General features: G+C 48.7%; 1 protein-coding gene across 2 annotated transcripts in view; it reads right to left on the bottom strand.

Annotated features, from left to right (window-relative positions):
• The window catches only part of Plekha7 (pleckstrin homology domain containing A7), a 187,660-nt gene that overhangs the window by 18,344 nt on the left and 152,843 nt on the right, over positions 1 to 16,473 (bottom strand). For both annotated transcript variants that reach the window (XM_028778231.1, XM_028778232.1), the window contains 7 exons: positions 15,890 to 16,412; positions 15,490 to 15,576; positions 12,658 to 12,711; positions 4,134 to 4,202; positions 3,880 to 3,960; positions 2,103 to 2,252; positions 1,502 to 1,603 (listed from right to left, as the gene is read on the bottom strand). In XM_028778231.1, coding sequence (XP_028634064.1) covers positions 1,502 to 1,603; positions 2,103 to 2,252; positions 3,880 to 3,960; positions 4,134 to 4,202; positions 12,658 to 12,711; positions 15,490 to 15,576; positions 15,890 to 16,412 — 1,066 coding nt within the window. The remainder of the gene's footprint in view (positions 1 to 1,501; positions 1,604 to 2,102; positions 2,253 to 3,879; positions 3,961 to 4,133; positions 4,203 to 12,657; positions 12,712 to 15,489; positions 15,577 to 15,889; positions 16,413 to 16,473) is intronic.

The raw sequence follows: 16,473 nt of genomic DNA, 5'->3' as shown, positions 1-16,473 counted from the left end.
GAAAGAAAGAAAGAAAGAAAGAAAGAAAGAAAGAAAGAAAGAGAATTGAGATTAGCATTTCAAGTTTAAGGCCAACCTGGGTCATGTAGTGAGACTTTTTTCAAAAAGCCATGGGCTACAGATCTACCTCAGCAACAACTAGAAACAACCATTGGGCCTATTTTAGCGACAGTAGTCACTCAGGATGTTCAAGCCATTACAGTAGTATTATGGAATGTTTCTAATGAGGAGAATGAAGGGAGTGGGGAGGGGGGATAACAGTGGGAGAAAGGCAGAGTCTAGGGATTCTCCGAGGTCATCCCTGAACCAGAGGCAAGAGTCTCCACACTGTCCTCAGCACCTCTCAAAGCCACCTATGAGTGAGTCCGGGACAGCAGATCCATGGGAAAAGAAAAAAACAAAATTCCCCAGAGAAGTTCCTTGGTTTCCTAGGGTTAGGGGGACATCCAGAGTTCACATATTCACTAAGTGACCCGAAAGAGGAACCTAGATCAGAATCCCATCATGATTTAGCAAGCCCAGATCTCAAAGTGGCACAGCATGGTATCTTGTGCACAAGAAGCCTCCAGGAACACTTGCTGAATTCAAATACACCAAATCTATGTCAGAGCCCCCAAAAGGGACAGATCTGCAGTAGAGCTCGAAAACAGGCCATTTTCTATTTTAAAAATTTGAGGGGCCGGGCGGTGGTGGCGCACGCCTTTAATCCCAGCACTTGGGAGGCAGAGGCAGGTGGATTTCTGAGTTCGAGAGTTCGAGGCTAGCCTGGTCTACAGAGTGAGTTCCAGGACAGCCAGGGCTACACAGAGAAACCCTGTCTCGAAAAACCAAAAAAAAAAAAAAAAAAAAAAAAAAAAAAAAAAAAAAAATTTGAGGGTAGGGTAGAAGCCCACCCTGCAATATGAGAGAGCACAAGCCAGCTAGAATGTCCTGACTTTTGTTTTTTTCCTCTGTGTAGTCCTGGACTTCCTATAGACCAAGCTGGCCTTGAACTCAGAGATCTGATCACCTCTGCTATCCAAGCTTGGGATTAAAGGTGTTCACCACTCTGCCCTCTGAATATTCTGACTTTAAGCTAAAGCCATTTCTTCCGATTTGGCCAGGAGCCAGAGAGATCGGGACCAGCCAGCCTGGCTCCCAAAACACAAATGAGCATAAATGAGAGAAGAGAAGACTCCAGGGACTGATTCACACTTTCTCCTCAGGCCATCGAGTGACTACTAGAAGCAAGACAGAGAGGCTGGACTTCCTGCTTAGGGAATCCAGGAGAAATTCGCCCTTGACCTCCAAAGTGAGCTCCAGGTGGGTACAGGGACTGAACTGGGTTCTCTTGGCTCTGCTCTTTTAAAGGATCAGCTCTTTCCCAAACACTGAGAGTTAGGCACTGAGAGCAAAGAGTTTCCTGCTAATGTAGAGCTTGGGAAAGCTGCTTGGGAGAGCCCACAGCCCTAACAGGCTAGTGATGGAGATGAGGGAGGTGACAACCCTCTTTCTTGGTCACCTGGAAGAAAAAGGCTCTCCTGTGTTGCTCCTGCAGGGTCTGCTTTAGCTGTTCCACATCCTTTTCCAACTTCAGGTACTCGTTCCATGCGTTTTCCATCTCCTATTGGCAAGAAAACACTTCTGGTCTCCAGATGCACCCTCACCTTGTCCCCTCCCAGCCTCAAGGATACCCACCACAACTTGCTACCCCCTAGGCAGAGGGGGAGGGGGAAGGCTTGAACACCATGGTAGAAAGGAGATGGGAGTGGGTGACCCTGGCCACCTGTGCTGTCCACTCTCTCCCCCACCCCCAAGATGGTTTCCCTCCCTGCCCTGGTAGGAAGGTCCACACTAGACTGACAGCCCCAACAGTGGAAATTCTGACATCTTAGAATAAATACACTGTAGACTTCTCCAAGAATCTGGGACTCCCTCAACTATCCTGATAGAAAGAAGCCTAGGATACAGATAGAGTCAGACATGATACCCTGCATAAGTCACCACCAGGAGCCAGTGTCATGTCCTCACCCCTGGCCTCATCTCAGTAGCAGGGGAGATAGGAAAAGAACCATGGCCAGCCCCCAGGGGAAGTGCCTGTTGCCTCTTTACCCTCTACATACCGTGGACTCTCTGCAGAGCTCCGCACGGATGTGGACGAGGTCCTCCTGCAGGAGCCTCTGCTGGCAAGTGATCTTCTCCAGGTGCTGTGGCTGGTCTCGGTACTGCTCTGTCTGTCTGTGCAGCACCTCCAGCACAGATTCTAGCTGGTCCTGTTCCAGAAAGGGCCAAGTGCAAGAAGATGGCAGGGCTATCCCACAAGGAACCAGACAACTGAGGTCAAAGAGGTGAACTGAACTTGAATAGACACGGGGCCTTAGGCAGCAGGTCACTGGCCATGAGCCAAGTCTCAGTAAAGCCCTGCCTCAGCTCTGATTTACAAGGTAGGAGCAGAACCTTCTGCCTCCTTATGAGTATCTAGAAACAAATGGACAAATTGACAGGGAACCTTTGCAAGCTCTTGTGGGGGGAAAAAAAAGCATGTCACAGACCTTCAACACCACAGATATATCTTATTAAAATATGAAAAGAGAAAAGTCAACCTCAGGCCATAAGTGGGGTCCCAGTTCACTCCTGTCTTCCTATCTAGACTTCATTCCTTCCCAGCTCAGATCCCTGGGATAAGGAACCTAGGAAGCAAAAGGCTTTGCCTAGTGTGATGAGGGCCACTTTCTCCAAGGCAGACCTCTGGGTTTCTTGTGTCAAGCTATCAGAGCTACCAAAGAAGCACTTCTCTGCCCAGGCTGACAAATGGGCCAGCACAGAAAGGGGGTACATGAACCAAGCAGACTCTCTTTCTAAAGGAGGGGAGTGTTGAGGTTTGATCTGTTGCTATGTATTGTAATGCTAAATACTGGACCCCAAGATCTAGTTGTCTTAGGGATAAGGAAATCTGCATATACATGAAGTGATGCTATGTAACCTTGTTCCTTAATTTATAACTATTGGTTAAATAAAGATGCGTACAGCCTGTAGCTGGGCAGAAGAGAGGTAGGCGGGACTTCAGTTGCTGGGCTTGGGATCTGAAGCAGAGACCATGAGGAGAGCAGAGAAGTGAAGAGAAGAAAGACCATGGGTGAGTGACTCATGAGAACATGGTCATGAGGGCTGGCCAGTTGGAGTAGGAGCGGCCCAAGCAGGAAATAGCAAGTTCTGTCACGGAGTTATTGACAGGGAAGTAGACAAAATAGCTTAGAGGGTTGCTATCTGCCCAGCTCTAGTGCTTTAAGGCTTGTTTTTGTTTTGTTTTGTTTTGTTTTTCGAGACAGGCTTTCTCTGTATAGCTGGGCTGTCCTGGAACTCACTCTGTAGACCAGGCTGGCCTCGAACTCAGAAATCCGCCTTAAGGTTTATTATAAATATAAAGGTCTTATTTGGGAACTGAATGATCTAAAGTAGGGTAGAAACCCCCAGTTAATTTTAACTATAACAGGGGAGGCTCAGATAGAAGTCTTTGAGGAATACCCTTAGACAAAAAAAAAAAAAAAAAAAAAAAGACTGACTAAAAAAACACCCTTGTTTATTGTGTGTGTGTGTGTGTGTGTGTGTGTGTGTGTGTGTGTGTGTGTGTGTTCTGTATAGCTGAGGATGAAAATTCTGATTTGGAGTCTACCATCTAAGTGCTAGGCTTATAGGCGTATGCTAACCATACCTGTTTTATGTGATACGAGGATATAAGCCAGGGCTTCACACATGTTAGGCAAGCACTCTATAGTTTGTTACACCCCTAACCTCTCCTGTTGATTAATGCTAACACAAGAGTGCAAATACTGTGTCAGCAAAGCCAAGACAGGTGCAGTCCTCCCACCCATCCCACTACTATGCAGAAATGATGCATACTTTATTCTCCTTGAGAGCTCGGATCTTGTCTTCCAAGTCCTGGAGTATCCTGTCTTGTTCACAGAAGATGCTCAGCTTGACCTATGAGGAAGAACGAGTTGGAGAGGGCTGGGGGAAAGGGGTGAGAACATGGCGTATGGCATCGGGAATAAGAGCAGAAAGCCTCTGGCCAGAAAATATGGAAATGCTTCGGGAAGATGCCCAGGTCCAGGTCAGGAGGTGGCCAAGGAGCCAGCCTGTCACTGGTAACTCACATCAATGTCACTTTCGGCGATCTTCATGGGCTTCAGACTTCGATCCTTAAGAAGGTCTCGGCCTGTCATCTGGGAGGTGAACAATTTACTATTAACGCGGTGTGTGGAGCCAAATAGCAGGAAGGAAGGTTAGTCCTGTGGCGGATGGATGTGGAAGTCTCAGCAGAGGCGGGAGGCTCGTGGCACAAAATGGGCAAGAACTTGAGCACCATCTGCACGGTTTTAATGCCTGCTTCATTTTATGGAAAAACTGAAACCTGTTGGTGATCCTAATAGAACTATTAAATTAAAGAAAATGCAGGTGCTCAAGTGCAGGGTCATCAGTGTACCCCAAACGAGCATGACACATTCCCATGAGGCTTTGGAAGTTCCCCATTTGTAAGAGAGGCCTGCTGCTACAACTAGGGACAAACACAGTTTGTCCAGTTGTTGACCAGGTCTCTGTTTCAGGTCTCTGAGAAGCCACCTTCCCCAGGGACAAGGCCAGTCTTCCTTATCCTACACCACTAAAAGATCCAGCCAGAGAGGGAAGGGACCCAGGTCAGAGACAGCCAGTGGTTTAAGATTCACATCCAGACAACAAGGCTTGGCTGTGCTCCAGTGAGTTGCAACCTGTCTTACCACCTCAACAAAGCAATGAACAAGTCACCCACACCTCCAGGCCAGTAGAACATCCCAGTTCACATCCCCAGTCAACTGTAAGCAGGCAGCTTGCTGCCTTCCTGTTCTCACTGACCCCCGAGAAGCTGATTCCAACTCTATCCCATGCTTCTCTTTCCACGGGCACCTTCCTTTGATAGACTGTAAAGATGTTGGCTTCTGTGGCCAAGGCAAGGCCAGGTTTAATGCACCTCAAGTCAGTCAGCCCTTCTCTGTTCTGTTTTGCAGCTCTGACCAGTAGACATGGAGAACAGGGTAACCATAGCAGAGGCAGGTAGTGTGTGCTAGGCAGAGGACCCAAGGATGGATAGACAGACAATTGCTGGAGTGATAGCATTTGCTCTCTCCCCATTCCATCTGGAAGGCCCAAGAAGTTTGCCAGTGTGAGTCAGGAGTCAAAAGTGCTGTCATTTTCTTATTAACCACAGCCATGTGCCCAACTGCCCTACGACCTCACTCAGAAAGTCCAAGCCACTACCAAATGACTTCTTCAAAAGATTATTTATTTATTTTGGTTTTTCAAGATAGGGTTTCTCTGTGTATCTCTGGCTGTCCTGGAACTCACTCTGTAGACCAGGCTGGCCTTGAACTCAGAAATCCACCTGCCTCTGCCTCCCAAGTGCTGGGATTAAAGGCATGAGCCACCACTGCCTGGCACGCATATTTGTTTTCTATATATGGTGTTTTGCCTGCATGTATGTCTGTGTATTATATCCTATGCATGGGTCTATATATCAATGGAGGCCAGAGAGGTTGTTGGATTTTTGGTAACTGGAGTTACAGACATGTAAGTTGCTATGCGGGTTGGGAACAGAACCTGAGTCTTCTGAAGAGAAGCCAGTGCTCTTAACCACTGAGCCATCTAACTCTAGAAGGCAAATGACTTATTGCTTTGAGCTGAGGACTGCTTCCGTTTGGTCACACAGCAGCGGGCAGGGACCCTGGCCTTAGTTATTTTGTGGTAGAGCCTGAATATAAGGCCTGGCATATGGGGAAGAGCTCGACAAGCATCATGGAATTCCTTGGGGTCTACGCAGAGTGTATACAAACAGGCATAAACATAGTTAGAACATATGGAGCCCCGAGGGGAGGGCTGTGAGTCGGCCTCTTCTCCGAAGAAGCTGGCTTTGGCTTGTTAACCAGCTAGAAATCACTTTCAAAATGAGGTGCACTCTGGGGATTTCCCCCAGCAGACTCTTCCCCCTTTTCCCCTGAAGCTTTTTGTTGAAGCTGCTTAAATAAGGCAGAGGATCTAACTGAGCAACGCCTCATTTATCCAGCACCATCAGGAAAGAACTGAAGTATCTACACACGAAGGCATTCTGAGGAAGAAAAATCTGAATTAAACCTTCTGGTGGCGACCCCTCTGGAAGTGTGCCCTTTACTGCTGTCCTCAGTGACTCTGGAACCAACCTTTTGTTTCTCTCTCCCTCCAGGGATACCCACATTCCCTCTTTTCCAAGAAATAAGCATCTCTCTGTTCTCTCGGCTGTGGGTGGTGTTTATAGGATGTTGGGAGCTAGGAATTCAAAGTCCTTGCCTTTCTTTCTTCCTTTTGTGTGGGTCTGGTGTCCTTCAGCGTGTCCCTCTCACACAGGGTGCCTGTCACTGCTGTGGGGCTTAGAGTATCGAATTATAATGATGTTTGCTCATTTCTCCTCTCCAGACATATTAACCACATTAGGGGGGCACTGTGGAGACTAGGATGCATTTTCTCTCTATCCTTGAAGCTCAGCCAGGACCTGGCATATGGAAGAGATCTGGAGAATGTTAGCTGAGTGAGTTCATGAACATGTCAAAATCAGACAGGCTGGTTTGGCTTCCGGTGGAGTAAAAGTCACAGGCGACAGAGTACCGGCTCCCTGAAAGACTTATACTCCTCAGAGGTCCTTCAGCTTAGCTCTGTTCCAGAGAAAGGATGCTCTGATGAGCAGTTACAGACACGGGTAGTATATGTCAGTTAAATTTCCCTTTTTAAATTGCACTCAGTGGTAACAGGATTTCTATCCACTTAAAACATCAACAAATGTCCCCAGTATCTGTCACCAGAAATATCAAAGGCCTCAGGTTCCCATTCATCTTAAAGAATCTCTACATAGGAAGAGACTTGGCCCCTGGGCCACCCCACCTCTTGTCTACTACATCAGAACATGACACCTGCCCCCTAGTCTGCAGTCTTGCTCAGAATGCTCCAAGAGCTCGCTACATTGCAGAGGAGACTTAGGGTGGCAATCCAGTTCCAAACTGGGACCTGCATGTTAACATCCTGTCCCCAGAAAAGGCAGAGACAGTGAAATCTAAGGTTTCTCTAAAGTTAACAATTGTTGTTCCCTCCCATAAACTCATGCTCAGCCCTAGGGATGTGGAGGCAGACAAGTGAAGATGGAGACACAACGAAAGCTGGTGGCAAGCCAGGCAAGCTCCCCACCCCTCTGCAACACAAAAGATGGAGCCACAGGACACCACAGATGAGCGGCTCAGCCACAAGGCTGAAGAGAGCTTTGGGTTAAAGAAAATCAACCAAAATGACTTGCAGGAAGCGTGGGGCAGTCAGGAGAGCAACTGCTTAAGCAAGTGATGATGCCGGCCCTGAGCCAGAAGCAATGGAATGGCCCCGCCTGGAGACACGGATCTGATCATCTTACGCTTCTCCTGGGCCGACAGCCCCGTGCTGACTTCTTCAGCACTTTGTAAAGCACGTTGATCAAAGGTTCATTATTTTTAATCTGTTCCAAACAGAAAGGCAAATACAACAAAACGTAACAGGTGAGACATTCGACAACACTTGAAGCAGCCACAGTCTGGGGGCTAGAGAAGGGGAACCTCAGAGTGAGGTGTGCAGACAGTTAAGACAGGTAAGCCTTGGTGGTGTGAGCTCCCAGCTAGGGACTCCCTCTAAAGAACTGGCCTAACCAGTTTTGCTTGCTTGGGGGCCCCTGTGTGGGCTGACCATGCACAAGGGCCACTTCCTGGCTCACTTCCTTCCTGGTTCAGCCTCAGGAAGGTGAGGAGAAGCCTGACAGAAGAGATCTGCTTCTTCCTGACTGCCTCACCAGACTCTGTAACACCCGGAAACTCAGTTTATGCATTCATCTCATTTCTAACAACTATTTCCAACAGAAATTTCTCGGACTTCAACTCCATACTTGGGTGCAGCTAAATGTTCATGCCTAACCAGAGGACCCAAGTGCTTACAATCGGTGCTATATATAGTCTGTCAGGCCTTGAGATGGCTCAGTGTGCAATGCTGTCACTGAGCCTGAGGACCTGAGCTTAATCCCCCAGAGCCATATGGTGGAAGGAGAGAACCAGCTCCTGCAGGTTGTCTCTGACCTCCACATGCAGGCCTTAGCATACACCTCCATACACACATGCACACAGACATGTTAAAGAAATGCAAAGAAAGAAAACACTGTCTCCACCCACTAGGTGGGCACATCCCAAGCCAACAAAGTTTTATATTTATTACAGTGTTGGAAATGGAACCCAGGGCCTCATGTACACTAGACAAGTACTTTACCCCAAGTTACACCTCCAGCTTGGCATCAGAATTCCTACTCAAGCGTTCCACCTTTACTGTGTACAATCACCTGGAATGCTCGGGCTCTACCCTGGAGGGCCCAGTTGAACAGGTCTGGACTAGGACTCAAGATCTGGCATTCCTAACAGATTCCCAGGTATTGATGGTGTGACTGGTCAGGAACCATACTTGAGAGCCACACTTCCGAGATGTAGCTCAGTTGGTTCTGTGCTTGTCTAGCATTCCCAAAGCCCTGGGCTCCATCTAGTACCATATAAAGTGGACATAGACGTACCTACAAAACCCTAGTACTCAGGAGAAAGAGGCAAAAAGATACAAGTCCAAGGTCATTTGGCACCCAAGGACAACCTGGGATAGATGAACCCTTGTTTCAAAACAAAAACAAACAAAAATACAAAACAACCACTTAGAGGTAATCTTTCTCAACTGTCACTGTATTTTAAAAACACCTAAGGAATTGTTTGATCAATTAAGTCAGAATCTCTAAGCACATAAGACTTAAGCGCTGATGTGCACTGTAGTGGTTAGAGTGAAAATGGCCCCCACAGACTATTAGAAGATGTGGCCTTGTTGGAGGAAGTGGTCACCGGGGGCAGGCAATGAGAACTCAGATGTTCAAGCCACATCCAGTGTGGCAACCACTTCCTGTTGCCTGCAGTTCAAGATGTAGAACTCTCAGCTCCTTCTCCAGCACCATGTCTGCCTGCTTCCCACTGTGATAATGGACCTCTGAACTGTAATCTAGCACCAATGAGATGTGTTCCCTTGTAAGAGTCGCCATGGTTATGGTATTTCTTCACAGCAATAGAGACCCTAACTAAGACGTGCATTTTCCAAATTCCCTAGTGGTTTAGTTCATGGCCGGGCATAGTAATCTCTGTTCCTGAATGGCTGACCTCAAATTTTAGTGTGTGCAAAAATCACACCCGAGTGTGACTTGAGCGGAGGATCCTGGGCACAAGAGTGCGAACTCAGTAGAGATCTTAATTCATCTGTGTGTACACCCTATAGTGCGTGTGTGTGGTCAGAGGACAACCCGTGGACTTGGTTCTCCCCTTCCACTACATGGGTCCTGGTTTCAGGTCATGAGGCTTGGTAGCAAGTACCTATTCCTGCTTTACCTCTAACCCCTGCTTTTAAATTTATTTTTATTTATTTATTTTTGAGTAGTCAGGGCTTCTGTATCCTTGGTTGGCCTGGAACTATGTAGCCCAGGTAGGCTTTGACTTGAAGCAATCCCTTTGTCTCTGCCTTATTGAGTGCTGGGTCTAAAGGCATGAATCATGCTAGGCTCTGAAGTTTGTTTGCTCTTTGTGACAGAGAGTCTCTATAGGAAGCTTTGCTGGTTGTCCTGGAATTCACTATGTAGACTAGGCTGGCCTCAAGCTCACAAAGATTCACTCTCCACTCCCTCTCAATGCCAGGACTCAAGGCCACCATGCCCAGCTTAAAAATTTTTTTTTGTTAAAGGGAGAAAGTCATTATGTTCTGTGGGCTGGCCTAGTCTAACTTATAGGCTCAAATGATCCTCTTGTCTCAGTCCCCCAAGAAGCTGGGACCCCAGGTGTGTATCATCGTACTTAGATCTATATTTTTAAAACCACATTCCTAGATGCTCTAGAAATAGCTGATGCCCCAGATAACAACCTGAAAAACTCTGCCCCAGAAGCTGACTTTGGAAATGAACAAGCCCTGATCTCAGGCTCAAACTGTCAGAGAGAGCTCACAGTGCTACAGATGTGAAGCCAACAATGGTACACTCATCCTCAGAGACAAGAGACTCCCTGGGGTTGAAGGCAACCTTTTGTGTCTACAAAGGCATCACCTGAGAAGCCAAAGACACTCTGCTCAGCCTCACCTGGATACATTTCACGGCTGTATAAAAATAACTCAAAGCTGGGAGTACAGGCACACATCCATAGTCCAGGAGCATCACTGAGCCCAGATATTTGAGACCAGCCTGGGTAACACTGTGAAACACTATCTAAAAGGATAATTTTTAAAAATGCTATGGACAACAGCAACCCGACCACAGCCAGTCAATGGAGTTCAGGTTCTGGGAAGCAGAATTTCATGATGGAAACACAGCCCACAGATGAAAACCTCAGGGCTGTAGTCATTTCCAGCCATGGAATTTTACAGACCTCCCTTAACCTCTCTGAGACATGGCTTCTTGGTTAACAGTTTAGGGACAGTAATTCCTATTACTCAGTTACTGTGAGAACTAAAACACAAATGAACTAAGTGCCCAGACACTGCCAGGAAGAAGAGAAGCTCCACTACTACTCAGTCCTTTATACCCTGGCATCACCAAGAGAGCAAGCACTCTCCAAAACACGCTAGTACCATAGAGGATGCTCCTAGAGGGGCACAGCTTGTCTCTCAAATGCAAGGTGGTTCTCAGGGCTCATTCAAGAGCATCCACTTTCCTGAGTGTGTGAGCCTCTTCTTGTGCTGTCTCTACCTGCAGTACCCACATCCACGTCGCCCTTATTTCAAGCACATCCTGCTCAGCATGTTATAGGATCCACATATTGGAGTTCCAATCTGTGCAGCCCTGTGAGAGGATATTCACCACCACAGAGAAAGCCCTTCAGAAGAGCATTTCTACCAACTGAACCATCTGCCTATAGCTGCCATCTGCTTGGCTTAATCCTCTTTAGAGTCACAGAAAACACATGGTGACACACCAGAGCTTTACAGCCTGTCTCCATTTCTCCCAAATTGTTCCTAACTCCCTGTCACTGTACTACATGTGTGTAGCTGCTGCTGTGAGTCTTCTCACAGGCACACTTATCATGGAGACCCTCCCTCGTTCCATAAAGATGCTGGGGGAGGAGGGGAACCTGAATTCAAAGGTGAAGGGGACATAAGCATATCAAGGTAGGCAGAGCAGAGACACCCTATGCTTAACACCCTGGACTGCTACCCCTGACGCCTGAAATTGGAATGGCATGTTTAGACTAAGCAGGCTTTGAACATCTTTAAACATAATCATCTGCAGGCCCTCAACCCTGGGCTCTGCATACTGCAGTGAACCACTCTTCTAGGTCTGTGCATGCCAGAACAGGTCCCTGCCCTCTGATGGAAGTCACACAAGCACACTGGCCTTTCTGATCATTACTCCATATACAACCTCTCTCCTCTCTCTTGGGCAGATAGAGTCAAGTCTCTTCTAGCTGCAGGAGAGGTTCACCCCTGGACTACTTCCCTGAGAAGAGCTTAGTAATTACAGTAGCAGATACACAACCAGGAAACTGGCTACAAGCCCAGCTGTTCTCATGACAATATCAGCATCCAGGATACCTCCTCAGGTCACATAGCTCCTAGCTAAGGAAGCTACCCCAGGATGCAACTTCCCTGTCCAATCCATCACATCCATTTCCTGCCATCCCTGAGGCTGGGAGACATCCTGCATCAGAAATGTCTTGAGCTAGGTATACAGTACAGTGAAAATAAACATGGTCTACAACCCTCTTCCTTCCCTGGGTTGACTAAGGTTATGCTCCTCCAGTCTGTTCCAGAGCTCCAGCATGAGGAGGGCTAATCACCAGAGGGAGCTTGTGGGTTGTGGCAAGTCAGCGGCACCTTTTTTTAGGCCTTTACAGCTCTGCTGTAAAGGCTAAGTAATAGCTTGAGCTTCAAGTACCCACAGGCACCCAGTGCTCAGCTCCAAATGGAGAGGCTACTGGTAGGCCTCAAAGCCCCATGACTCCATGTAGAACTTACTCGCTCATCAACAAAAGCAAAGGGCCCCACCATGTCAGCTGTGGCTGAACACACATACCAGCCAACTCCCTATGAACCAAACACACCCCTACCAGCAGCAGAGGCCCTGGCAAAGCCACCGGCTATTTCCCAGGAACTTCTGCCTCTAACCAAGGGAAGGAACAGATCAAAATCATGACCCTCACATTCTCTAGGCCAGAGATCTCATAACAGGGCTCACCAGCAACTCCACAAGAGTCAGATAATAAACAATGACTTTTTCCCGATTCAGACAAGAGTTTCCAGTTAGGGTCTGGAACTCAAGTGTTGGGTTCCAGTAAGTAATGCTTGCAGAAAGATGAATGTCCATAGTAGGTGGAATTCTGATGCCACTCACCTTTAAAGACTTATTACCTTTATTTAGGAGTAGTGTGCATGCCTGTGTGAACTTATGTGCCTCACGTGGATTGGAGTACCTGTGGAAGCCTAAGGGAATCGAATGCTCTAGAATGGATTAATATTGAACTACCTGAGGTGGGTGCTGGGTACCTGGGTCTTCTGCAAAAGCAGCAAGTACTCCTGACCCTTAAGCAATCTTCCAGCCCTACCACCCACCTTGAGATCCAGGTACTCCAGGTCCTTCTTCAGTTGGAGGTAGGTGTCATCAGCCTTCCAAGGAAGCAGAGAGGAAAAAACAAAACAGTTACAAACGCCAAGGTTTAAATAACCTGGGTCTTCGAAGGCAGATCATTCACATTACACTGGAGACACAGGACCACAGCAGATCAACACACCAGGCCACAGAGGAAGCACAGATGTCTTGTTGCAACTCAGAGCCCTCTTTCAGCAGGGCAGAATTTGTGGGTCACAGTGGGGAAATCTGGCTTATCCTACACCCACTGCAGTTTGATGGGGAGGACCCAACACGTGGGCTAGGGCAGAAGAGCAGATGAGGCAGAGGCCGGGTTCCTGAGGCAGAACCAGGAGAGCTGCCTGGAATAGCACTCGCCATGCCCAAAGCTAGGATCCCATTGACACAGCTGTTCCAATTCTTGGCATCAAACCTTTGGCCTGGGTTGTCACATGCATGAAGTAACAAGACCCCAAGTAATGTGGATGGATGACTGGAAAAGGCAGAGAGAGGAGGGCCTGGTATGACTTTAGACTCCAGAGGGAAAAATAGCAGCTGCTGGAAATTTTCCTGGAAATTTTGCTCTTTTTGCTCAGCAAGAAGTCAGAGCAGCCACATTAGGGGCCTGAGTGAAACTTGCTTGTGGTGTCTTCATTGGTCTATCAAGCACTTGAGTGCAATTATTCAGAAAAGGGCTTCCCACAAGTCATGTTCCTGGTTCAGCAGATCACAGAAGCTAATTGAGGCAGAGGAGTTGCCAGAGATGAAGAATGGTCCAGATACCATGTTCTTAGTGAACTGAGGCCTCCAGCTAAACAAGCCAAGGATGGGGAAGGTGCACAGCTCTGGTGAAAGCCAGTCACCGCCACACAGGAGAAGTTCATATGCTGCTTAGGCATGGAAGCCCTGTCTTTGAGGGATGCTGTAGCTTGCATAGGCTTATTTCTTTCCCTGGACTGCCTCCTTCCTCATTTCACTTCCCCAAGTCACTGTCCCTGCACACGTTGAACAGGAGAAGAAAAGACAGCTAGAGAATGCTAAAGTCAAATTCAGGACTTACGACATTTTTCTTTTCCTTTTTGCCGTGTGTCTCTGTATGTGGTACACATGTAAATATGCATATTTTGTGTGGGGCACACATGTGTAAGCCCTCCATTGCTCTTCAACCTTATTTATAAGGTAGGGTCTCTCCATCACCCAGGGCTCACAGATAGATACACTTGACTAGTCGTACTAGGTAGCTTGCTCTAGAGTTGGAATCACAGGAGGATGGCCACACCCACTCGGCATTTACAGGGTTACACTTGCATGGCTCTTTAGACACTGAGTCTACTTAGTCTCACGACTTACTTTGTTTGTTTGTTTGCTTGTTTTTAATATATCTTCTCTTACATTCATCTTTCTAACTATATTTCCTGAGTTCTTCAGGTCTTGCTAAAAGGGGCCAGGGAAGGAAAGTGACAATCCCAGCACCCTCCTCCCCCCAAGTGTCCCCTGCCTGGCTTTGTACTGCATGGAGGGATCAGGCTTATCTGGCTGAACCACTGCTGCCCAAGGACAACTTTTCAGGCAAGAGTCCACTTCCTTTAGCTGCTCCAGGAGCCCAAGAGAGCAACTCCCTGGGCAATCTTAAGAAGCTTGGATACCAAGCCCAAGGCCCTGATGCTGTTTAAAACTAACCCCAGTAGGACTGAGATTCTGGCTCCAGCCTGCAAGCTCTTGGTGAGACATGGTGAGTTACTGCCCCTTCAGGATCCTCTTGACCCATGATACTTCCATCCCATCCTTATGCAGGTTCCCACAAAGCTAGATAGGACAAGAGATGAGGACTGTTCTGCAAGCGGAGGTGCCCTACATTTCCCTCCAGGCTGACCCACATGTGTCTTCAATGAGCAATAATGCTGGTGGGGCACAGCTCTTAGACAAGACGACCACGCAGCAGCCTGCCACTCTCCACAGCCCGAGAAGCACGATTCAGGTCTGTTCCACCCCATGCAGCCTCTCCCCTGTACCAGAGAGGAGGCACTCCACTAGCAGTCACTAGCTGTAGCACCCAGAAGCAGACAGGCAAGGGAAGAGGCAGGTAGCCAGCCAGCAGGACAGACTAGAGCACGTCACAAGGAAACATGGGAGACAGGCCATCCCTGCTTGGGCTCAGGAGGGCCCACCGGCGCTGACCTGGCAGGCAGGAAAGGTCAAGTAGTGGTGTAGTAACTGGCCCACGGCGAAATTTCGCACGCTGGCCAACTTGGACTGGTGCCGCTGCAACCGGGTGAGCAGCAACGAGAGCTCTTCCAGCTGTGGGCACGTAGACACATTGGGAGGGTGTTAGCCACTGTGAGGCACACCACTGCAATTATACTCTTCACCCCGTGCCAGGACAACACTGACGTGACACCGCCAGGCAATGATCACACTGACCCCATCATTAGGGCAAATAAAGGCACCGCCAGCGTAGGGTACTGGAAGCCACCAGCTCAGCTTCACCCAGAAGGATGGGTGCTTTGAAGGGAGAGTTAATCGAGTGAAAGCCAGGGAAGAAAGGAGAGGTGTTGAAGGAGAAAGCAGGTAGCTGGAATATACTTCTGACAAAATCCAAAGAGAGGACCAGCCCAACATAACCCTCCACTTTCCTCAGTCTTTGGAGGGCCTGTTCCTGAGTGCTCACTGGGGCTGTCTCCTTATTATCAAGAAGGGGTTGAAAGCTGCCCTGTGGGCTGCAACAGCTTGGCTCTGAGGGAGAGAATACTATGGGGTAGGATCTTGTATTCTACACCATGTCAGTCACCCGGAGAGGGAAGTGAGGGCCAGCTTACCGATTTTCCATGTAAGCTGGGAGCGCTCACTGTGTGCGTCATGTAGCCCATGGAGGGCATGGAATGCCGGTCCACGTGAGAGGAGTTCTGTAACAGGAGAGGAGAAGCCACACTGAGGCTAGGCAAGGAGACCTCAGCTACTCACTGCCAGGACTGCCCACCATGCATCTTTCCATCTCCCTGAGCCCTAGGTGCCTGGTCTCCGAAATGGACACCTTCCTTACTGGGCACAGCAAACTGAAAGGCCCTGAGAGTTCAACCTCAGCTGGGTTGTTATAGATAAGAGGACTGACTGAATGCCAACACTGTTTCCTGACCTGTGGGCCGCCAGGCAGCCACTAAATCACTCTGTCTTTCAATACAAGACTCCAGTCACCTGGCAGAAGTTCCCAGGCCTCACCTTGACCTCATGACCCCGTGCCTTCCTGGGAGAACCCCCCAGAGAGATGTCCACACTCCTCCTCTGGTCGAGTGGCTTCACTGTGACCCTTTCTGCTGGTGTATGTGGCCGCCGGGGTGGAAAGGGCCTTGGAGGCCCCGGAGGAGGGATGTCAGAAGGAGATGGAGGCACAGAGATGGAGCGGGGCACCTCTAGCAGGCTCCGGCTGCGGCCCTGCTCGGTGAACTCTGGGGAGCCAGCTCCTATGGGTGCAGTGGGGCTGCCATGACGGAATTGCTGCCTCTGCTGCCACTCATACAGCTGCCACACAGTGCCGTCTCTGTGTGCCCGGCGCTCCTCACTGGACATCTTCAGGTGGCTGGCTCGGTCCTGTGCATACTTGTAGTCGCTGGGCAGGTTCCGGGGAGGGGGTGAAGAGCTCCCAGAAGGATGTCTAGCACTCTTGGGAAGAGTCTGGTAGTTTTCTGGGAAGGACAGGGGCTGGCTGGGTCCCTGGCGAGGAAGTGTGTGGTCTAAGGGCAAGCTGAGAAGGACAAAGAACATGTCAGGCCATCACACAAGGCAATGCAGCTAAGGAAATCAAC

This window comes from Grammomys surdaster, unplaced genomic scaffold (assembly GCF_004785775.1).
Source record: "Grammomys surdaster isolate TR1022 unplaced genomic scaffold, NIH_TR_1.0 330, whole genome shotgun sequence".
NCBI lineage: Eukaryota > Metazoa > Chordata > Mammalia > Rodentia > Muridae > Grammomys > Grammomys surdaster.
Note: the sequence above shows the minus strand (reverse complement) of the source record. Positions and strands in the feature narration are given on the sequence as shown.